The following is a 25,584-nucleotide window of genomic DNA, read 5'->3' as shown; positions in this document are numbered from 1 at the left end:
AATAATGGCACAAACAGACTCTATAAGATAACTGTATAGTATCTCTATGATAATAGATTAGTCCTTTACTCGCTGACAAAAGGAACTAAAAAGACCAGTGTTATTACACACTCTCTGTTCTAGTCTTGAAGCTAACGCACGTTATGGCGTCCATTACGCATTGTAAGTTGTAAATTTTAAATAATATATGATAATTTATGCTGATTGTGTATTTTTTCCTTCATATGCCTAGTGACCTTCATGCAGAAATAAAAATATTATTTGTAAGGTTTTCAGCGCACTGGATAAATGACAAGAATGGTCAAACAATTGACCATTCTTGGCAGACGTCTTGCGTAGGAAAAATTTTGTTATAAATTTCATTGTTTTCCACCATCAACAGATGCATTAAAATATTTGCACCATAATTATTAAGGAAAAGAAAGTGAATATACTATTTTATGCTGTATGAAAGTAAAAACTAAGAACATTCCATTAAGATCAGATATTGGCCACTTCTTGGCAAGATGAAGATTATGTTAAGCAAAAGGGAAATACTTTCTTTCAATACAAGGTTTCTTTTAATTAAATTTCACTACAGTAAAGATATCCTGCAGCAATATTTTAATGTGATAACACGACATACAATTCCTGAGATTATGTCTTTTTTTAATTCTTTTGTCAGTATGAATGCTCCACGTAGATCTCAGTTTTAACATATGCTAAAAGTCCCTCACCCAATCCTATATTAGCAAGGCGGTGAGTCGCACACTGTGGAATAATCAGAGTTCAGGGAATTATTTTACGAAAGTATAAATTCAGGTCCCACGTGGTATCATGATTTTTTCTTGTGTCCACTCCCCCAAATAAGTGCTCTATTCACACTCTTGCTGGGCGTAAATATCAGTAAAGTTAAGTGGTAAAATCTTACGTTCGCTGAATACACCGTAAGTATACTTACGACGGTGTACAGACCTGAGCGGTAATGGCACAGTTGGCCACTGGGAATGATGGGAATTAGTATGTGCATGGTTTGGTTTAGCCGACTTTCATGTGGATGGATTCATCAATAAACAAAATTGATGCATTTGGGTAACTGAGAACCCGTTTTTTGCAATTAAGAAGTCTCTTCACCCTCAATGTCCAGTCATGGAATAATCTGTGTGATATTCCTTGATGGCACAGTGACTACTAAATTGTATGTGAAAGTTTTGGAGATGATTCCATCTCCATTATCCAAAGTGGTCCCGATTTCAACAAGATGTGGTTCATGCAAGATGGAGCTCGACCCCATTGAAGCAGGAGTGTGTTTAATATCCTGGAGAAGCACTTTGGGGACCACATTCTGGCTCTGGGGTACCCAGAGGCCATTGGCATGGGCCTCGATTGACCACCATATTCTCTGGATCTGAACGCATGCAACTCCTTTTTGTGGTGCTATATTAAAGACAAGGTGTACAGCAATAACCCCAAAACTATTGCTGAAGTGAAAACAGCCATTCAGGAGGTCATCAACAGCATTGATGTTCTAACACTTCAGTGCGTCATGCAGAATTTTGCTATTCATCTGCACCACATCATCGCCAATGACGGCAGGCATATTGAACATGTCATAACTTAAATCTGCAGTGATTTTTACATGTTGAATAAAGTTTGTGCATGCTGAAGTTTGTAACTAATTTACGTTCTTTTTCATATCGTTCAATAATTGTCACCTCGTATTAACAATGCCAACACTGTTTGCAAAATCTTCACAAGGAAGATTAGAACTAAGCATACCATTGACATCATAATCACTAGAGATGGTGTGCAAAGGAACTATCCTGGCATTTACCTTAATCAATTTCATAAAACCTTGGAAAAGCTACACCTACCTAGTACTTGATGCAGAAACACAACTTCATTATTCACAGGACTCTGATTCAAATATACTTGTATACATAAATTATTGTGAACTGCTCCTATAAAGCTGTATACACTGATAAAAAAATTAGGGGATCAGATAATATATCGTCCATTAGAGGCTACAGTTTCAGAAGCAATATGATGTATTGGAATATACAGTTGCAAGGGATGTCTAATGATTGTCCAACTAGTTCTGGATGAGAATAAAATGGTGCTTAAATTATTTAACATCTAAAATTTCAAAAAAAATATAAAGCACTTTATTTCACACATTTAAAAATCCTGTGATGAACTGATACCAGACTTATGAGTATTATATTCACAGAATATAAGTATGTCCTTTCTCGATAGCCTGAGCTATTGTAAGGCAAACAATGACCACATCATTACATAAATAAATGTAACATATCAAATGTTCTGCTGATTTCTATGCCTTCATAATACCTGCAGATTCTGCAAAATGCAATTACCCAATATGTAATACTATCTTCAATGGTAAAATTTAGAATTTTCCAAACTTTGAAGATACAGTTACATGAGATTATTAAAAGAAATTAATGAGTTCATCGATGAGATGAAGATAAAATAACAATTTATAACTAAGGATACATACAAATGATATAAGTCCTTTTGACATTTTCTGTAGAAAATACTACACCTTATTAATATCTTGAAACTATGTTTTCATCTCATCAGAATATCAAATTAAAAATAGAGCAAGTTTTTTTTGCAGAAAACTACAATTACTTGAATGTCTAATAGTAACAGAAAGACAAATAGTTAAATTATTACAGCCTTGAAACACATTTCTGGGCCATATACATTATTAATGGATATACACATTATTTCAGGCAGTTAAAAATGAAGAAAAAGAAGAACTGTAAAGCTCTTAATTTCTTGTAAATATGTGGCAGTCCCACACAATGAAAGCTTCTTGTTAAAACAACTACTGCACTCACTTGGTGTATTGTAAGCAATTGATATCAATTATAGCAATCTTTGCCACTATATGGTCACTTAAAATCTTGACAGAGCATGACCAATATTAGATGAGTTGAATTAGTTAGCAAGTAAAACATTACACAAAATGGAACTTCAGTCAGTGGAGCAGTAAACAAAGAAAGCAGCAGTGAAATGTCAGTCACTCTCAAAAATCTAATACCTATGAAGTTAAAGACAAGTGGCACTGAGAGACGTTGACAAATTATATATAATCGGAGGGAAGGCTTTGAAAAGAAAATGACATGCAAGAACAACAAAAGATAAGTGAAGATACAAGTAAATTCAATAACAAAGGAAGACCACCCACATTAGTTTGTTTACAACTTATTAAATCTCCTGGTGAGGATTTGGAATCATCTTCAGCCCATTATCTTATAACTGCAAAACTTTTCCTGTACAATTTCATCCACTACATATTTTAGCTGCATCACATTTATAAACTATTCCAACAAAACTAAGAAACCAATGGCTGACATGCAACCCCTCTATCTTTTTCTGTTGGTATGGCAACCACAACTGATTGATATTAACTGGAGATTCTCTCTTTTATAGTTTCTTTTTCATTCCCAACTGCCCTCTCCCTCTCCCAGCAAGCAAATTTGTTTCTCTGTCCCTTTCCATCCTCTAATTTTTTTTATTTTCCCTTCTACATATTTTATTTTGCCTTTTTCTTCCAGTCTCTCTTTCTCTCCTAAAGTTTACATCTTAGTCTAGTGTTTTCAGTTCTTGCACTCTCTGCCCAACTTTGACCCTTCCAAGATTCTTTGTATGATATACCTGTGTCATCTGTACTACCCCTTCCACCATTTGTAATGTTTTTGGTGTTTGAATATCATCTGTTGTTGACATTTCAAGTATATTCCCTGACATGCTGCAGCATTCTTAACCTGAAATTTACATTAGCTTTACTATTTTAGCTTCTTAAAAGCTTCATTTCCTTCATATCCTATCCTTTTCCACATGAGAGAACCTTGCAAATGTCCAGTGATATGCCGCGACTGGAAAAAAAAGGGGTGGATAGACAGAAAATTGGAAGAAACATCTGAATCAATTATGGTACCAATAAAATCATCAAGTTTCCATGATCTGAATCAACAAGTTTATCAGTAGCTATGTTCATTACCTGTCTTAATGACAAATTAAAAACATCCAATGAAACAATAAAAACTACTAACAATGATTGATTTGCACTATAATCATTAACACAACAATCTTTCAATATCAGCTTCGATAATCTTCATAACGCGTATTCGTTTAGAAGATATCTGACTTTGTCAAAAGGTGGAAAATGTGTTGAATACTTGATGAAAGTACATGGTAATACTGCAATACTGAAAATGTGAGAACAGACCAGCTGCAATATTGTTTGTGAATCCCGCTTGCATGAATAAATATCTTTACATCATCATTCCAAAATATGTAAATTAAGAAATTAAATAGTTGTCTCTAGGCTTCTACTGAGACAGCATATGAAATCACTCAAATGGCAGCCTATACATATGATCTGCTTAGGGCTATGAACACCACAACCCAGCATCTCACATAAGGTTGCAATACTGCTTGGTTCCCAACTATGTGACTATTTATCAGCAACATAAAGGTGGGTAGTTTCTTTTCATTATACATCTGTCTCACAATGAAGAGAGACAAAAAAGTTACAAAAATGGTTTTTAATACACATTGTGCAACATAGTTACTTAAGAGAAGACAATCCTTATCATCAAAACAATACAACATCACATGGGCAAGCACTGTAATAGATTAAGCAATACATTGATATCTTGTGATAAAAACTTTGTAACCTTTTAACACATAGTGCTAAACTCTTGAAAGTACAATCTAAATGGTTACTGTTTATAATACGATTTTATGTTTTTGTAAAAGATTACAAAACACACTAACATTTAATCAAAAGCATTCATGGTTTGGTGATGAGTACTTAAAAAAATCCAAAAATTACTGTAAAAATGCGATAAAAATACATTTTCTCAATTTGTTCCCATCATTTCCACTAAGAGTTATACAACTGTTAGTATACTGCCTATATATTCTGGCACAGTATAAATGCATGGAACATATTACACATTTCATCCTTTTCACCAAAGCACAACATGTTGCAAGTGTTACTACAGAAGGCCTTCCTTCGGTAACAGTGTTGTTTTTCCATACTCACAAGACAATTACGAAAATAGGGGTTTCACAAAATGAGAAGAAACTTCACAGAGCTACCTAAACTGGCACTATCACAGAGGCATTATGTGATGGGGATGGTGTTGATGATGGTGGTGGGATTGTGTATGCATAGCAATATGCATATGCTCTGGATGGTAGATTTGCAGTTGTGGTGGAGTTGGTTGTGAATGGTGTGGCTGTAGAGCAGACTGGTGGTACAGTGTTTCCGTAATTACTGGTAACTGAGTAACTCCCAACTGTTGCTGTTGCTGCTGCTGCTGCTGCTGCAGGGATGGCGGTGGCGGTGGGGGAGGTGGTGGTGGTGGTGGCGGTGCTGGTGGAGGCTGGCACACAGCAACATGAAGAGAGCCTGATTGTAACTGCTGTTGCTGTGGCTGAACTTGTTGCTGAGATTGCTGTTGTTGAATCAAATGCTGCAAAACAATATTTACAGTTTTGTTTACTAACATTTTTTTACCAGCATTAAAATATTAAGCCTGCCATTCTAGTAATTTTATTGGAATTACATTGACAGATGACAACCCACCACAATTCAACACACATTTAATAATCACTATTATGCTTCACTGCATGTCAACTAAAATGGAATCTGATGAGATACGTTACTGAACGTAATTTATGAATTGTATGGAGAGCAATATTAGGTATGATATACTAACTACCATATTTTTAAAATATACTATAAATTATATCTACTATTACAACAATATGGGTCCTTGTTCTAGGTTTTATACCAATTCATTAGATTTTATGTAAAAATCTATAGAAAAAGAAACCTGCATAGATGAGAGGAAAGGAAGGCAGAAAATAATTTATTAACCCTAGCATTTATTAACCCTAGCAATACCAACACCTTTTCCATAATGTATTACCAACAAGGGGAGTGCGTGGGTGCTACTGTACGACAAACATCAAAGCAACAAAAAATGCAAATTTTGTTAATTGTTGTTGACTTTTATTGACAACATACTTGTTAAACAGATACTGATTCTTAATAGCATTGAGAACCTGAAGATACTGAATACAAGATTTTTAGACTACAGGTTTTTATAACAATGAAAACAATCAATTACTGACAAAATTATCTAATTAGATAGATAAAAAATCTACTCACCAAGCAGCAGCAGAACACACACACACACAAAAGGCAGTTGTAATTGGCAAGCTTTCAGAGCCAGTGGCTTCTTGTTCAGGCAGAAGGGTTGAAGGAGAAGAAAGAAGGGGGAAGGAAAAGGACTGGAGAGGTCTAGGAAAAGTGGTAGATTTTGGGAAATTCACCCACAACTGCGGGTCAGGGGAGACTTACCATATGGGATGAGAAGGAAAGACTGGTTGTTGGGGACTGCATTGGACGAGATTTGAAAACCTGAGAGCTTAAAAGGTGGAAGACAGGGTAATATTCAGACAAAGATAACTGGTTAAACACCATGCATGAGTTGATAAGACTGAAAAGCTAAGTGCATTGTACATAACAGAGGTGGGACGGGGGTGGTGAAAAATAGGCTGGAAAGACAATGAAAGATGTAGAAAACCAAAATGGAGTGAAGAAAAGAGTAGTTACAATGCAGAAATGCTGATATGGAAGAAATTAATTAATTTTCCTTAATTTACATTAATTTCTTCCATCTCAGTATTTCTTCACTGTAACTACTCTTCGCTTCACTCTGTTTTCGTTTTCTACATCCTTTATTGTCCTTTCCATCTATTTTTCACTGCCCTCTTCCCACATCAGTACGTACAATGCACTTAGCATTTCACTCTTATTAACTCATGCATGATGTTTAAGAGTAATCTCTGTCTGCATATTATCCTGTCTTCCACCAAGCTCTCAGATTTTCAAATCTCGTCCGATGCAGTCCTCAACGATTAGTCTTTCCTTTTCGCAGGAAGCGGTTACTAGGGTAGTGGAGTATGTGTGGCACACACATGGGGCTTTTTTAGCTTAGAGAATCCCTCCCTTGGGATCAAAGACGATTTGCATGTTAAATAAGCCACAGTAACCTTACAGAATCTCAGCCCTCGCAGATCAGAGATAGAAAAGATTAACATGATTTTAGTAAACTGCAGGAGCATCCAAGGAAAAGTCCCAGAATTAGTATCACTTACTGAAGGTTATAATGCACAGATAGTATTGAGAACAGAAAGCTGGTTGAAACCAGGTGTCTATGACAACAAAATCCTAAGTTCAGATTGGAATGTTTATTGTAAGGATAGGTTAGTCACCAATGGTGGTGGTGTGTTTATTGCAGTATAAAATTCGACAAAATCTAGCGAGGTTATCACGAATTCCGAAAATGAATTAATATGGGTGAAACTGAGTATCAAAGAGTGGTCAAAAATGATGATCAGACCACCTGGGTCAGGATCTGTAGTTGTAGAGCACTTCAGACAGAACTTGTAGAATATCATTAGTAATTTTCCTGATCACGCCGTTATAATAGGGGGTGACCTCAACTTACCAGTTATAGATTGGGAGTGTTATGCCATCAAAACTGGTGCCAGAGACAGGGATTTGTGTTTCACTGTTCTGGATGTCTTGTCCAAAAATTACCTTCAGCAGATAGTTGGAGAACCAACTAATGAGGATAACATCTTAGACCTCCTGGCAACAAACACACCTGAACTTATCGGATCAGTTAACGTAGAGGAAGGTATCAGGGATTATAAGGCTGTGACAGCATCTACGACATTGGATCCTACAAGGAATGTCAATAAAGGTAGGAAGATACATTTGCTCAGCAAGGGTGAGAGGATACAAATTTCAAACTATCTCAGCAGTCAGCATCAAATATTCAGTGATGAGGATGAAGATGTGGAGAACAAATCGAAAAAATTCAAAAGCATTGTTCAATATGGCCTAGACAAGTATGTTCCGAGTAAGGTTTTAACGGATGGGAAAGATCCACCACGGTTTAATAGCTGCCTTAGAAATGCGCTACGTAAACAAAGAGCACTTCATCTCAGATTCGAGAGAAGTAAAAACCTAGCTGACAAACAAAAGCTGAACAAAGTGAAAATGAGTATAAGGAGAGCAATGAGAGAAGCATTCACGATTTTGAAAGTAAGACATTGTTAACCGACCTGAGTAAAAATCCTAAGAGATTCTGGTCGTATGTAAAAACAGCAAGTGGTTCAAAATCATCTATTCATTCTCTCAGTGCCCACACCGGCACCGCAATGGAAGATAACAGAGAGAAGACCGAAATACTGAATTCGGTCTCCCGAAGTTGTTTCACTGCAGAAGACGGTAACACTGTCCCTCCTTTCAATCGTCGTATGAATGTCGAAATGGCAGATATTGAAATAACCGATCGTGGAACTGAAAAGCAGCTAAATTGCTTAGTATTGGAAAGGTGTCAGGACCAGATGAGATACCTATAAGATTCTATAAACATTATTTGAAAGAACTTGCTCCCCTTCTTGCAGTAATTTATCACAGAGCACTTGAGCAATGAAATGTACCTAACGACTGGAAAAAAGTGCAGGTCATTCCCATTTTTAAGAAAGGCCATAAGACAGATCCACACAATTATAGACCTATATTGTTGATGTCAATCTGTTGTAGAATTATGGAACAAGTTTTATGCTCAAGAATTATGACTTTTTGGAAAATGAACATCTCCTCTATAAAAATCAACATGAATTCTGTAAACAGAAACCCTGTGAAACTCAGCTTGCTCTGTTCCTCCACGACACCCACAGCGCAGTGGACAACGGTGCTCAGGTTGATGTCGTTTTCCTTGATTTCAGTAAGGCATTTGACACACTGTCCCGCATTGCCGTTTAATGAAAAAAAAAAAAAAAATACGAGCTTACAGAGTATCGGGGCAGACTTGCAATTGGATTCAAGACTTTCTTGCAGATAGATCTCAACATGTTACTCTTAATGGAACAAAATTGACAGGTGTATAGGTAATACCCGAAGTACCACAGGGGAGTGTGATAGGACTGTTGCTGTTTACAAAATATATAAATGATCTAGTACAAAGTGTCAGACACTCTTTAAGGCTATTTGCAGATGATGGAGTTGTCTATACCAAAGTAGCAATGCCAGAAGATAGTAAGAATTTGCAGAAAAACCTGCAGAGAATTGATGATTGGTGGAGGCTCTGGCAGTTGACCCTGAATGTAAATAAATGTAACATATTACGCATACATAGGAAAAGATATCCACTACTGTACAGCTACACTACTGATGACAAACAGCTGGAGACAGCATTTGCTGTAAAATATCTAGGCTTAACTATCCAGAATGACCTTAAGTGGAATGACCACATAAAACAGATAGTGGGAAAAGTAGACACCAGGATCACTGCCAGATTCATCGGAAGAATCTTAAGGAAATGTAACTCATCCACAAAAGAAGTGGCTTATAAGATGCTTGTTTACCCATTTCTTGAGTATTGTTCCTCTATCTGGGATTCCTATCATGCAGGACTGATGGAGGGGATAGAAAAGTTCCAATGACGAGCAGCATGTTTTGTCATAGGACTGTTTAGCTGGTGAGAGAGAGTTACAGAAATGCTAGATGAACTCCGTTGGCAGAGGTGTTGTGCATCACGGAGAGATTTACTATTGAAATTTCGAGACAGCACTTTTCAGAAGGAGTCAGACAACACTGTACTTCCTCCCACATACATATCGTGTATTGACCAGGAGGAGAAAATCCAAGAAATTAGAGCCAGTACAGAGGGGCAGCACTTTTCAGGAGGAGCCGGACAACATATTAATTCCGCCCCCCCCACATACATCTCATGTATTGACCATGATGAGAAAATTTGAGAACTTACAGCCAGTACAGAGGCTTACCGACAATCATTCTTCCCACGTACTATTTGTGAGTGGAACACGGTTGGAGGTATCAGATAGTGGTACCAAAAGTACCCTAGGCCACACACCATTAGGTGGCTTAGGGAATATGATGTAGATGTAGATGTACAGTAAGCCTCTCCTGACCAACAGTTCTGGTGACTTTCCCAAAATCTACCCCTTTCCCTGGACTTCTGCCTGAAGAAGGAGCCATGGGCTCAGAAAGCTTGCCAATTACAACTGCCTTTTGTGTGTGTGTGTGTGTGTGTGTGTGTGTGTGTGTGTGTGTGTGTGTTCAACTGCTGCTTGGTGGGTAGATTTTTTATCTATCCAATTCAATAATTTAGACTACAGTTTTTGGATTAAGTTTACCCCTGAAAAACTACAGCCTTTATCCCCCCCCTCCCCCAAACCCTCTGAGGTGACACAGCTCTATCGTATGGCTTAATGATGATGGCATCCTCTTGGCTAAAATATCTGGAGGTAAAACAGGGACTCCTCAGGGAGAGTGTCATCAACAGGACATCAGGAAAAACATAACTGGCATTCAATAGGTTGAAGTGTGGAATGTTAACAATGTAAGTATGTTACAGAATTTAACCATGGAAATGGATAGGTTGAAGTTAGATATAGTGGGAATTAGTAAAGTGTGGTGGCAGGATGAGCAGGACTGCGACCACAAAATCAAATATGGGTATTGCAAGAGCAATAATGAATAAGAAAACAAGACTGTGGATAAACTACTACAAACAATGTAGTGAATGCATTATTGTAACCAAGACAGACATGGAGCCAACACCCACCATAGTACTACTAGTTTATAACCCAAGTAGCTCTGCAGATGATGAAAGAATTGAGAGAATGTATGATGAGATAAACAAAATTATTCAGGAAGTTAAGGGAGATCAAAATTTCATTGTGATGGATTGCTACCCACCACATAGAGGAGGCACTGAGTCACAGATGACACAATGAAAAGATCACTGAACATCTACGCTTTTGGACAAAAAAAGATCCTTCTTCAAAAATAATAATAATAATAAAAAAACATACACACACATTCACACAAGTACAACTCTCACACACATGGCCATTGTCTCTGGTGTGTGCGTGTGTGTGTGTGTGTGTGTGTGTGTGTGTGTGTGTGTGTGTGTGTTCATTTCTATTTCTGAATACAGACTTTTTTGTCCAAAAGCTTAAATGTTTAACAGTGTCTTTACAGTGCTTGCCTGCAACTCAGTGCCTCCTCTATGTGGTGAGTAGCAATCTATCGTTTTCATAACATTGTTTCTATCCCCTCCTGGCATTTCCACTGTTTAACTGTGATGGAAGACTGAAATTCGGTAGTAGGAAAAGGACAAGAAGGAAAAATAGTGGGAGAATAAGGACTGGGGGAAAGGATGAAAGGGGAAGCCCCTGGTAGAATGTTGCACAGAGCATAATTTAATCATCACTAATACTTGGTTTTTAAGAGACATGAAAGGAGGTTGTATACATGAAAGAGACTGAGAACACTGGAAGGTTTCAAACAGAGTATGTATTGGTAAGAGAAAGATTCTGAAACCAGATTTTAAACTATAAGACTTCATGGGCAGATGGGGATTCTGGCCCTAATTTATTGGTTGTGAACTGCAGATTGAAATTCAAGAAATTGCAAAATGGTAATAAACTAAGAAGATAAGACTTGGGATTAATTGAAAGAACCAGAGGTTGTTGAGAATTTCACTGGGAGCTTTAGGCAACATTGGACTGAGTGAATTAAAGAGAATACAATAGAAGACAAACAGGTAACTTTGAAAGAAGAAACAGAGACTGCAGCAGAGGATCACAAGGTAAAAAGACAAAGCTCAGTGAAAATCTTTGAACAGCACAAGAGATACTGATTTAACTGATGAAAGAAGAAAATATGAAAATGGAGCAAATGAAGCACGCAACAGAGAATACACACATCTAAAAAAGTGAGAATGACAGAAAGTGCAAAATGGCTACACAAGAACACTAGAGGACAAATGCAAGGCTGCAGAAGTACGCATAACTAGGGGAAAGATGGATGCCACTATACAAAAATTAGAGAGATCTTTGGAGAAAAGAGAAACTATCAGTTTCATAAGCCATGCTGGCAAAAACTGACACAAATTATTTACAGAAAAATGGAAAAAAATTGACAGAATTAAATCTTGGGGAAGATCAGTTTGAATTCCAGAGAAATGTAGGAATAATTGTGGGAAAACAGACCCTGTGATTTATCCTAGAATATAGGCTGAAGACAGGAAAACCTACTATCGTAGCATCTGCAGATTTATAAAAAGCTTTTGACAATGTTAACTGGAACACAGTTTTTGAAATTATGAAAGTAGCAGGGATAACAAAAGGCTACATACAATTTGTACAGAAAGCAGGCTGCAGTTGTGTGAAAGGATATTAAAAGGAAGCAGTAGTTGCAAAGGTTGTAGCCTATCCTCAATATTATTCAATCTGTATGTTGAGCAAGTTTGGAAGGAAATGTAAGACAAATCTGGGAATCAAAATTCATGAAGTTGAAATAAAAACTTTGAGGTTTGCTGATGACATTGCAACTCTGTCAGAGACAACAAAGCACTCGGAAGAACAGTGGGGTGGAATGTATAATATCTTAAAAAGATGCAATATGATCAGCTTCAAAAGAAATAAAACAAGGGTTATGGAATGTAATCGATTTAGACAAAGCAATGCTGTGGGAATTAGATTAGGAAATACGACACTAAAAGTAGCAAGTTTGCTATCTCATCAGCAAAATAACTGATGATAATTGAACCACAGAAGATGTAAGACTGGCAACAGCTAGAAAAGCATTTCTGACAAAGAGAAATATGTTAACATCTATCAATCCAAGTGTTAGGAAGTCTCTTCTCAAGCTATTTGTTTGGAATGAAGCCTTATATGGCAGTGAAATATGAATGATAAGCAGTTCCAGTAAAAAGAGAATAGAACCCATTGAAATGTGCTAAAATGCTGAGATTAGATGGGCAGATTGAACAATAAATAATGAGGTACTTAATTGAATTGGGGGGGGGGGGGGGGGGGGTGAAGATTTATGGCAAAACTTGACTAAAAGAAGGGATTGGTTGGCTGGACACATCCAAGGCATCAAAGAATTGTCAATTTGGTAATGGAAGTGTAGCGACTCACATCCTCTTGCTGCAGTGTCGCGCTGGGTAGTGCGACTGGTGTCAAACTGTTTTCACGCCAGCCACCAGAGGCACTGTTTTATTTCCTTAGTAATATGCGTATTCTTAGTTTTGTGATCTATTGTTTTTCAGAGATATATTCCTGTCCAGTTACTTGATTTTGGATGTAACAACATACTGATTCATCCTTGTATCTCAGGGAAGTGTCTACATGTTCGAAAATGTCTCCGAGTTGCTACATCTTAATACTACCCATTGCTGTGCACTGCAATAAAGTTTTGTTCATTCCTTGGTCAAGAGTCAGGCTAGAGCTCAACATGACAAATTTAAAGATTGGACAGTGGAAAAGCAGCCAGCCCGACAAATCGGTGACACTGCTTTGATCTAGCCTGCACTACAGCCCAGAAAGAACTCAAGCTACTAGCCAACCAAGCTTTCTGCCATGACTGATTGCTGTGGCCTACTGGCCACACATCCCATGCTGTGATTTGTGCAAGTGGAGGCCTTTTTTCTTCCTGCCACAATGACAAAAGATTCCACAAAGTTTGCAATTGTGGTGAGTCATTAGTATGCAGCAGGGACTGAAAATGTGATAACTAGGCTACCTACAACTAACTTCTATGAGAAGCTGAAGACGGAATTAATTCATACTCTCAGCATTTCAAGAAGAGCATAACAGGCAAGTTTTAGCACATGAGGATATTGATGACCGGAAGCCATTGCAGCATCTATGGCACTTGAGGAGCAAGGTCCAGAATGGCACCATACCTGACAACTTGCCACATGCATTACGGAGTAATCACAGACGACTGCAAATAAAGGAGATTATAGAATCACAAACTGGGGTGCCTCAGGATGCAGTGGCTGACTTGCTGAAAAGATAATGGGTGTGCTGACACCCACCTTCATAAGTGCAGTGTAGCACCATATCACCAACGATAGTAACGTGTGGACTGTGGCTATCTTGCAGCCAAGGCTGATGTGCTCACTAAACAGATCAGTGAACCGTTATCTTGGCACAACTGTAGCAGCGACAAAAACTGCTACCACAAGAGATCAAGAAGCCACTCTTCCACAACCTTTTCATCTTCTGAAGCATATCAATTAGGTATACAAATGTACCATGCTCTACCAGTGGCCATCAGGTTTAAGCACATCATCTGATAACCGAGCACAATCATAGTGCCCCTTTGTAATGGGGTCAGAAGTCAGATCGGAAATATTTTGGGGATACTGTACCAGACTTAAGCATATTTCCCTGAATCCTATTACACAGCAAATAAGCATCAACCTTATTCTGCCTTACCACAGCAAACAACTCTTCCATACAGATGGAATGCAGCAAATTGAATTAGATCTGGGGTTGCATAATATCTTTACATGGTATTTCACGATTGCAGATGCGACAGAGTCCATCGTGGAGCCAATTTCTCAGCGTACTATTACCTGCTGCCTGAGATAGTGAAAGTAAAATTGCTGACAGCATCACAGGCCTGACAGCATCACAGGCCTGACGGCATCACTGGCCTGACGGCATCAAGATTCCAATGCAGTGCAGCAATGCACACGGCCATTGTCATGCAAGCGGCCAGTGGCAAGCCTGTGGACCTATTGCTGCGATTTCCAGCCCTGATGCAACCACCTGGAGCACTGAAAAGGTACGTCACAACACAGTTCATCGTATTAAAACCACTGATGGACTGCCTGTCCCATTTAAACCTAGATATCTAGCACCCGACCGCTTAGCCATTGTGAAGGCAGAATTTAGCACCATGCTTAGGGAAGGTATTATTCATCCGTCCTGTAGTCCATAGTCATCTCCCTAGCCTCTTGTATCAAAGAAGTGTGGTGCATAGTGTCCTTGTGGGGCTATTGTGCACTCGATGCTTGAACAGTACCAAATCATTACCCAGTGTCTTTATTACGGGATTGTAATCACACATTATGTGGTGCAACGATTTTCAGTGTCCTTGATTGTGCTAAGGTGTTTACTCAGATACCAGTGGTGTAAAAAGATATACTGAAGACAGCCATCATCACATCATCTGGGTTATTTGGGAGCCTTTTCATGACATTTGACCTACAGAATGCTGCACAATCATGGCAATGATTCATCAGTTCAGTCTTCCTTTCTATGTCGCATATTTGGATCACACACTTAGCTGAGCACCACAGATGGCACTTAACAGAAGTTCTCAACCATTTAGAATTTTATGGTGCAGAGCTGAACACTGCAAAGCATGTATTTGGTCAGTCACATGTCAACTTGCTAGGGAACCTTACAAATTTCTCAACTGAATACTGCTAGAAGACTGTGCTGCTTCCTTGGCACATTCAACTTCTATCACTGATATCTGCCACACTTGACAGAGCTACACATATTGTAGACAGCAGCACTTGCTGGTCTGAAAATCTAGAGTAACTTACCAATCCAGTGGCAGATGCCACGAGTTCTACCTTTGAGGCAGCAAAACTGATGCAGCACTTCACACTCATCCTGAACTGGATGCAGTCCTTGCACTAGTTGTTGATGTACACCCCTCACCATTTAGTTATTGATGGAATCCAAATAGTTACCAGTGCAGTGTTACAACAATTCCATGATGGCACATGGCAGACACTCTCTTTTTACTCTCACAAGCTGTCTCCTTCATAGCAAAAGAGGAGCACAAATGATAGAGAACTTCTTGCTATCTATGATGCTATGAAGTACTTTCATACACAACTAGAGGTCAGAAAGTTTACTATTTTTACAGATCTCAAAGTGATCACTTATGCATTCTGGCATAATGATTAAAGATTTACAGGGAGACCAAGGCTTGAATACATTAAGCAGGTTTGGATGGAGGTAGGACGCAGAGATAAAGAGGACAGATCAGCATGGAGAAGTGCATCAAACCAGTCTTTGAACTGAAGGCCACAACGGCTTGTTTACTGAATGGCTTTTTTATGTTACTCTTTCTATTTTGCCAGTCTAGATTTTTTTAGTAAGAATATCATATAAATGTAATTATTTAGTTTATTTGTTTTTATTATTACGCTATTCATGGCAGCCACTCTCCTTTTACTCTCACAAGCTGTCTCCTTCATAGCAAAAGAGGAGCACAAATGATAGAGAACTTCTTGCTATCTATGATGCTATGAAGTACTTTCATCCGCAACTAGAGGTCAGAAAGTTTACTATTTTTACAGATCTCAAAGTGCTCACTTATGCATTCTGACATAATGATAACAGTTTTACAGTGATTAATTTGAGCTATGTAGGGTAATTGAAGTTAATGATACAATCTCAATTTCAAGAGGAGAGGAGTAACATGGAATACAGTGGAGAGGGAAAAGCTACACCAGGACAGAAATCAATGAGGAAGTTCTGACAGTGATGATAATTGTGGTGATGATGATGATACAATCTATATATTTACACTAGCTTGGTTTATTTTGAATACTGCTTATCTGTGTTTGGTGGGTATTCTGGAGTTGACTGTAGCTATGCAGTAAAGTGGAGATCTGTACAAGACCATAAAGTAACAAAAATGTCATGGGCACTGCACATAAAAGAAACAGGCAGCAAAATAATCCTACTCCAAGTTTTTCCTTTGCTTGAACAGCCCATAAATGAAGTATGGAGTAAAACACTGCCTCTGTTCAAAGTGCATTTCATTTCATTTCCTATGTACAATGCTTTCTGAACTTTGCAGCTTCATCTCTGGGTGTTACGTGACATTTTTACTTGTTATGGTTGTTTATATACACAAAATGTTTGGTTAGAATCTGAAAATGAAGACTTGGGATTTTCATTCCAAAATTAATTTAAAATAATCCTATTTTGAATATAAGATACGATATGCTGGAGTTAGGCAAAAAAAATTATGTGCATGTGAATGTTCAGTTCCGGCATGATTGTATACTCAGCCTTCGCACCTGAAGATGACGGCCAGATGGATTGCCAAAATATCATGTAGTGAAGACAATCATATGCAGCAGCATACCCATGAAGAGCATAAACATATAAGACGCCGGGAAAATCTACGGAATCACAGTGTGCATCTTTGTTTACCAATGAGGCATCCACATAATTATCCACTTTTGTTATAGGTAATAATACTAAACAATAAAACTAAAAAACTGTCTCAAATGTGGTTAATTACTAACATTTCAAGTAACATGTGTCTTTTGAAAACATTTTGTTCTTATGCATTATGTGTTTTTCAAACATATTAACCATATGTACTTTCTTATTTAGTAAAAGGTAAAGCCTCTGGCACAAGCCAGAGACAGGGCTAAGGCCTGGCTGCAGGTAGAGTGCAGCATTTCCTTGCAATGGTTGGTTGGTTGGCTGGTTGGTTGGTTCGTTGATTGGTTGGTTTAAAGGGGGGGGGGGGGGGGGAGGACCTAACTGCGAGGTCATCAGTCCCTTGTTCCCAGCAGAACAATTACCCAAGAGAAAGAAGAAAACAAAGAAGATGTATGGCACAATAACAGGAGAAAGGAAGAATGACAGAAGGACAACAAACACTACAATGAACAAAACAGGACAAGAAAACCACAGAGACACGCAAGAAACAGGGAGAGGAGATTAAAAACAAGAAAGCAGATTACCATGGCTGGCTGATCATGACAATAAAAAAGGAGAAGCCAGCCACTCTGCAACACCCTAAAAGTCCTAGGGTGGGGGACGAAGAGGGACAAAGGACGTGTACTAAAACTCAGATCAAATGACAAAACCCACCCTCATGAATAAAATGTAAAAGTAAAGCTGCTATTGAGGCATTGGTGCCCAACACCGAAGGTAGGGTGCTGGGAAAGTTAAAAGTCTGCTGCAGAGCGGCTAGAAGTGGGCAGTCTAGCAAGAGGCAGACCACTGTCATTTGGGAGCCACAGCAACACTGAGGTGGGTCCTCACAACGGAGGAGGTAACCATATGTGAGACACGTATGGCCAATGCAGAGTCGACAAAGGACAACTGATTCCCTGTGAGAAGCCCGCAGGGAAGACTTCCACACGTTCTCAGTCTCCTTAATGACACACAGTTTGTTGTGCATACTGTTATGCCACTGAATCTTCCAAGACAGAACGTAGGTCAATTTCAGAGATGCCCATCTCCAGGAGTGGTTTCCGTGTAGCCTGTTTGGTCAGCCTATTAGCAAGTTCATTGCCTGGAATTCCGACGTGTCCTGGGGTCCACGCAAACACGACAGTAAGACTGGACGATTCCAGGGCAGAAATGGACTCCTGGATGTTCACTACCAAAGGATGGCAAGGGTAGCACTGGTCAATAGCTTGTAAGTTGCTCAGGGAGTCAAAACAGAGAAGAAACGACTCACTAGAACAGGAACAGATGAACTGAAGTACACGGGATACAGCCACAAGCTCTGCAGTGAACACACTGCAGCCAGCGGGCAAGGAATGCTGTTCAGTATGACCTCTGTGGGCATAGGCGAAGCCAACATTACCATCAGTCATCGAGTCATCAGTGCAAACAACTTCAGAGCCCCAGAACGTGTCAAGAATCAAGAGGAAGTGACAGCGGAAAGCGGTAGATTAACAGAGTCCTTAGGGCCATGCAAAAGGTCCAGACGAAGCTTCGGCCGAGGTGTACACCATGGAGGTGTACGTGAATGGACCTCAAATAGAGGTGGTAACTGTAACCCAGACTCGCACAGTCAGGGCGGGACTGAACAAGGGCTCTGTAGAGCTGCAGCAGCGTAGAGCGATCTGCATGCCAGTTGGTATTGCTCAGGTAGTGGAGAGTACTGAGGTGCTGCCAGCACTCCCACTTAAGCTGATGAAGGTGAGGTAGCCAAGGCAACTGGGCATCAAAAACCAGTTTTAAGAATCGATACTTCTCCACTACAGAGAGTGGACTGTCATTAAGATAATGTTCAGGTTCTGGATGAACAGTGCGATGCCAACAGAAGTGCATGACACACGACTTCACGGCTGAAAACTGGAAGCCGTGGGCCAGAGCCCATGACTGCACCTTGTGAATGGCTCCCTGTAGGCGCCACTGAGCAACACCAGTACTGGAGGAGCAATACGAAATGCAGAAGTCATCCACATACAGAGAAGGGGAGACTGACGGCCCTACAGTTGCTGCTAGGCCATTGATGGCCACTAAAATAGTGATACAGTCAATACGGAACCCTGCAGAACGCCATTCTCCTGAATGTGGGGGAACTAGGGGAGGCACCAACTTGGACATGGAAAATATGGAGTGACAGGAAGTTTTGGATAAAAATCGGGAGTGGGCCTCGGAGACCCCACCCATACAATGTAGCAAGGATATGACGTCACCAGGTCATGTCATATGCTTATGTTAGTAAAAAAAGATGGCAACCAGATGTTGGAGTCTAGAAAAGGCTGTTTGGATGGCAGACTCAAGGGACACAAAATTATCAGTGGTAGAGCAACCCTGGCGGAAGCCGCCCTGAGATGGAGCTCGTAGGCCACGTGAGTCCAGGACCCAACCCAACCGCCGACACACCATACATTCCAACAGCTTACAGCCTGATGGGCCGATAGCTATCCACATAAAGCGGATTTTTACCGGGTTTTAGCGCTGGAATGATGGTGCTCTCCCGCCATTGTGATGGAAAGACACCATTGCACCAGATCCAGTTGAAGATGACAAGGAGATATCACTTGTAGTCAGACGAGAGACGTTTAATCATCTGACTGTGGATCCGATCCGGCCCAGGGGCTGTGTCGGAGCAATGTGCAAGGGTGCTGAGGAGCTCCCACTCTGTAAATGGGGTGTTATAGGGTTCACTGTGGTGTGTAGTGAACAAGAGGACAATCCTTTCCATCCGCTGTTTGAGCGTGTGAAAGGCTGGGGAGTAGTTCTCCTACGCGGAGGATCATGCATAATGCTCAGCAAAGTGCTTGGCAATCGCATTTGCGTCGGTAGAGGGCACACCATTGATGTTAACGCCAGGAACACATGTTGGGGACTGGTACCCAAAAAGAAGTCTGACCTTCATCCAAACTTGGGAAGGTGATGTATGGCACCCAATGGTCGACAACACTCCTCTTTCCATGATTTTATAAGCAGGCAAATGCAGGTACAGAGCTGCTTAAAGTTTATTAGGTGCTCTAGGGAAGGGTGCAAATTATGTCATTGTAGAGCTCACCAATGCTCTTTAATTGCCTCAGTTACTTCTGGTGACCACCAAGGGACTGTCTTTTGCCGGGGGCACCCTAGAGAATGAGGGATCATGTTTTCCGCCACAGAAACTATTGTTGTAGTGACCTGCTCTATCACAACATCGATGGCATGACAAGGGGGAGATTCAATGATGACAGCAGAGGTGAAGGCTACCCAGCCTGCCTTGTTTAAAGCCCATATGGGTAGGCGGTTCAAGGGCATGATGCAGGGAGAGTGACAGGAAGATGGGGAAGTGGTCACTACCACACAGGTCGTCATGTGCTCTCCAGTGGATAGATGGGAGGAGACCTGGGCGGCAAATTGATAAATCAGTGGCCGAGTAACTACTATGAGCCACACTGAAATGTGTAGCGGCCCCCATATTTAAGAGGCAGACATCGAGTTGGGACAGTAAATTTTCGACATCTCTGCCATGGCCAGTAAGCATGTTGCTACCCCACAAGGGGTTATGGGCATTAAAATCTCCAAAATATAGGAAAGGTTTAGGAAGTTGATCAATCAGTGCAACCAATATGTTCAGGGGTACCGCACCCTCTAGAGACAGATATATGTTACAGACAGTTATTTCCTGTGTTTTCCATATCCTGACAGCCACAGCTTCAAGAGGAGTTTGAAGGGGCACAGGTTCACTACATACCGAGTTCAAGACATAAACGCAAACTCCACCTGACATTCTATTATATTTGCTACGATTCTTGTAATATTCCCTGTAGCCACGAAGGGCAGGGGTCCGCATTGCCGGGAACCAGCCACTGGCGGGTGTCATCTTTCCCACTAGCAGAAACCTGGGAAGGGAGTGATCCAAAGAAGACTTACGCTTCTCCGGCTGAGAAGTGGGGACTGGTGTCCCTGATGGTTGCAGGGACACTGCTCCCAAGGTAGGTGGTGCAGGAGCAACAGGGAGGGAAATGCCCCCCCCCCCCTCCCCCCATCATCAAGGGGGCAGGTGTAGTCTTCCGGCTCCAAGAGCCAACTGGAACTCGAGGAACTGACGGGGCTACAACTGTTCTCGAAGCAGCAGCATAAGAGCAGGTCATAGCCACATGATGCAGGTGCTCAAATTTCCTCTTGACCTCAGTGTAGGTCAGTCGGTGCAGGGTCTTGTATTCCATGATTTCCCTTTCTTGCTGTAAAATCCTGCAGTCTGCTGAGCAAGGTGAATGATGCTCTCTGCAGTTGACACATATAGGATGTAGTATTGGGATGGGATGGACGTCCACAATCTCAACATGTGATGCTGGAAGTACAGCGGGAAGACGTATGGCTGAACTTCCAGCACTTAAAAATACAGCATGGGGGGAGAGATATATGGCTTGCAATCACAGCGGTAGACCATCACCTTGACTTTCTCAGGTAATGTGTCACCCTCATAGGCCAAGATGAAGGCACCAGTGGCAACCTGATTATCCCTTGGACCCCGATGGATGTGCTGGATGAAATGAACTCCTCGTCACTGTAAGTTGGCGCACAGCTCGTCGTCAGACTGCAAATTGAGGTACCTGTGGAAAACAATATCCTGGACCACATTTAAGCTCTAATGAGGCATGACGGAAACAGAAACATCCCCCAGCTTGTCACAAGTGAGTTATGCCCATGACTGGGCAGAGGATGCCATTTTTATCAAGACTGACCCTGACAGCATTTTGGACAAGCCCTCCACCTCCCAAACTTGTCCTCTAAATGCTCCACAAAAAACTGATGCTTCATTGAGACAAAGGAGCCCCATCAGCTCTCGTACATATGAGGTACTGGGGCGAATAAGGTTTGCTACCATCCTTAGCCTGGCATTCCTACCATGGTGTGCCATGGAGGGGAACGATTTAGGATCATACTTCCTTGCATTGTACTGAGACTTGGAACGCTTAGAGACTGCTGACATTTCATCACCAGCAAGTGATGATGTGGTACGCTTCATCATGCATCATCTGCCCTCATGCCACTCACTCTGACCACGAGGCCTCCCCACGGCTGCCACCCAGCCGCAGCAAAGGCCACCAGGCAGGATGACCATTGCGGGAGTCCTGATGCCCTAGGGTGACGGGCATCTATTCCTTGGCATACATGGGGAGTTAATGGTGCATGCATCAGCAGAGCGATCTCTGTATAGTCAGAGGGCTACAACCAATAGCGTACATGGCGGCCCAACTACAACAGACCGGCTACTGTGCTGGATATGAGGTGCAAAGAATTCCATGCTTCTCGTTGGCGCAGAAAACGGCACTGCATAGTGGGTGGAGGAAAATGCACTCAGGAAGGTGTCCTCACTCAAGAGATGGAGGATGAGCAGGACTGCAATGCCACGATGAGAGAGTGGGCTACAGATCTCAATGTATAATGGGCACAATGCACCATGTAAGTCACCCTCCCCCAATTGGCTCGCTCTTTGGGAAAATTCTGCAAAACAGAGGTCAAACCCTACAGGGGACCATCACATAAAGGCTGAAAGGTGTGGTCTCCTTTTAGTCGTCTCTTACAACAGGCAGAAAAACCTAGGGCCTATTCTAACCCCCGGGCCCACACGAGGGTTCTTCGTAAAGGCACTAGGAAGGGAAAGGTGGTGGTTCCATTGCCCTGACTGCCTTTTTTCCCTGGGAGAGATGGTCAACACTCATTTGATAGCAAGCTGAGTGAACCCGGGCCATCCTGGAGGAAAGACCTTGGGCCAGAGCCTAGTGCTCTATCCACTGGACCACCACAGCCACCTTTTTAAGTACATGTTTCAAAAAGAGATGAAATAGTTAAGGGAAGAGGAAATGATTAGTAATAGTATTATGCTCCAACCAGACTGTGAATAAGCAGAATAAACAGAAAGGAAGAACTTCCTATGATTTGTTTTACTGTGATACTATGATTAGATTAGATCTAGTTTTCGTTCCATTGACCCAAAAATGAGGTGACTCTCATGGGTGTGGAACAAGTCATAAAGTATAATATAAAAAACATGAAACATCTGAATATAATACTCACTACCCTGATCATTTGTCAGGAAATTGTCAAAATAAGTGAATATATTACTATATGAAAGTAACAGTAAACCTTCCTATGATGGCAAGACATGAAGACACAAGCAGAGTTCAGTCTACCAAGAGCCCTAATGATGAAAAGTTAAAAAATGTTATATTGATAATATATGCTGACTTTCATGGCCTCTATTTGCATTTTGTTACATGGGTGCTAGATCATGGCTTGAGGGATGTTTCTGTGCCTGGTTTTTTGCCTCCTAATGCTGGAGACATCAGATGCTATAATGACTCATGTAGCAGTTTGAATTCAAACAAGTCCAGTTTGGCTTCTTGAGTTTGAGTTTGAAATCACTATTTGAGTCTTTATAACCTCTACTGAGAGCACAGTGTTTTTAAATGTGAATAGTGAAATGCAATGATATATATACCCAAGTAAATAATTATGAAATATGACAATGTGGAGATGACACGTAGATTAGATATCTATTAATGCCTGGAGTAAGCACAATATTAGAAAATCTTTAACATTTTTATGGTGAAATGTTATGAGCTATTGGAAATTTGATAAAGCATTATCAAAATTTACATTCTGTTAATGGAACCATACAACCAAAAGATTAATACTGCTCTTATTCAATAGCCATTTGAAGGCCCTTGCGGCAGCTTTTAAAATGTAATAGCTAAGTTTAGGATTCACTGATTTCCATTATATATATATATCAGACTCCCACTACCATCAACTGCAGGAAGAATGATTGGAGAACTTTACAACACAGCTAATTTTTAGTATTATGCAACTTTGTGTGATCTCCACCATATCAGACCAAAGGAAGAGATTCAAACTGAATTGTAATTTTTTGGGTGAGTAAATATGAGCGAGTTCTGATGATAACAGGAATCAGGAATTTAGAGTGAAACTGGATAAAAATAGCTTATTGCAAAACAATGGTGGGCAAAGCTACAGAACTCACATTGAACAGAACCTGTTAACAATTTTCTGCTGCTTTCAATGTATATTTGGCACAGAATCATACGGACAATACACAACTTCCATTAGAAAAGAGCTCAATGGCAAATGATTTGCTCAACACCTGGCTGGCTATGCACTACAAGGCACATATTTGAAAACACACTTGTTAATAAAAAAATGTCTAATGAACTAAAATGTTTCTGGTCCTGATCTTTTTATTTTATTTTTAAAAGGTAATTAGTCAATTACCTGCAACTCATTCTGGATTGTGAATTTGCCAAATTAGCTCAGATAATGAGCTGGGTTGATAACCTATGCAATATTTCATTAACTTATGTTTCTACATTAATTTTTTGGTACCTGTGGCTGCATGATATGTTGTGCCTGCTGTGGCTGCGACTGCTGCTGCTGTGACTGCTGCTGCATTACACCTCCTCGAGGATCAGCCTTATGACGTCTACGTGTATGCTTCAGCCAGTTGGGGTAATTTGTAAATGTTCTTTCACAGAATTTGCATGCATATGGCCTCTCGCCTGTGTGGATATTGTAGTGTTGCTATGTATATTTAAGAGGTAAAGAAAAGAAACAAGTTAGTTATATGAAACATGTCAGCAATAAAGGAACACATTTTCGAAACCAGAAGTCTGAGCACTATTTGAAGGGAAGCCAATGTACTATGGTAAGATGCATTATTTGCAAATTAATAGTATCCCGAGTTTACACACAAAATGTATTCAATATTTGACATAATTATTCATTGCCTTTTATTTTACACAGTTTTCCACTGCTATATTGTTTACCAGCATTGCAGAAAGAAATATACAACTTTTGACTAAGCTTTGCTTCTTAAAGTTCAGGTTATTCATATTTATATATATGATGGAAATTAAATAGCATGGAAAATAGTGCACGTCCACAGAAAACAAGTCGGTACTCCAGGTCAGCAAAGTAACACTATATAAAATTGGAAAATTACAAGGAGACAGAATCACATTCTACAAATTTCCTCAGCAGCATCTTGTTTGGAAGATCACATTCCCTTAATTTTACTGTAGCTATTTATGTAATTATTGCAACATTCCCCCTTTTCTCACTCATTGACTAGTTTGTTCTAAGGAAGTGTTTGAAAGTATATGATTGCAATGTGAACAAAACTCTTTTAAAGGCAACTGCTGTTTCTTGGTACAGCATTTTACATTTCTATAATTGTTTTATAATGAAACATTTAATTTCCCCTTCCAACATCGGTGTATATTATCTGTATTCATAATAAATTCCACATTTTCAAGTTTTTAGTCACAATAATATTTTTTTTAAATAAAATAAAACAAAAAATCACAAAGTTCCACATGGTTTCAGGGAACGGATAAATTTCATTTGGGATATCTTTTCCTTTGTCAAAACAGAAATAACTTTATTGGGTATACATTG

General features: G+C 40.1%; 1 protein-coding gene across 1 annotated transcript in view; it reads right to left on the bottom strand.

Moving 5' to 3' along the window:
• Positions 1-2,128: 2,128 nt before the first annotated feature.
• The window catches only part of LOC126484199 (zinc finger and SCAN domain-containing protein 12-like), a 65,753-nt gene continuing 42,297 nt past the window's right edge, over positions 2,129-25,584 (bottom strand). Inside the window, exons 9-10 of the mRNA XM_050107615.1 lie at positions 24,514-24,708; positions 2,129-5,492 (exon numbers count right to left, since the gene is read on the bottom strand). Of these exons, the coding sequence (XP_049963572.1) occupies positions 5,130-5,492; positions 24,514-24,708 (558 nt within the window). The 3' untranslated portion in view covers positions 2,129-5,129. The remainder of the gene's footprint in view (positions 5,493-24,513; positions 24,709-25,584) is intronic.

This window comes from Schistocerca serialis, chromosome 1 (assembly GCF_023864345.2).
Source record: "Schistocerca serialis cubense isolate TAMUIC-IGC-003099 chromosome 1, iqSchSeri2.2, whole genome shotgun sequence".
Lineage (NCBI taxonomy): Eukaryota > Metazoa > Arthropoda > Insecta > Orthoptera > Acrididae > Schistocerca > Schistocerca serialis.
The sequence above is the reverse complement of the archived record's forward strand: the minus strand, read 5'-3'. Positions and strand labels throughout refer to the sequence as shown.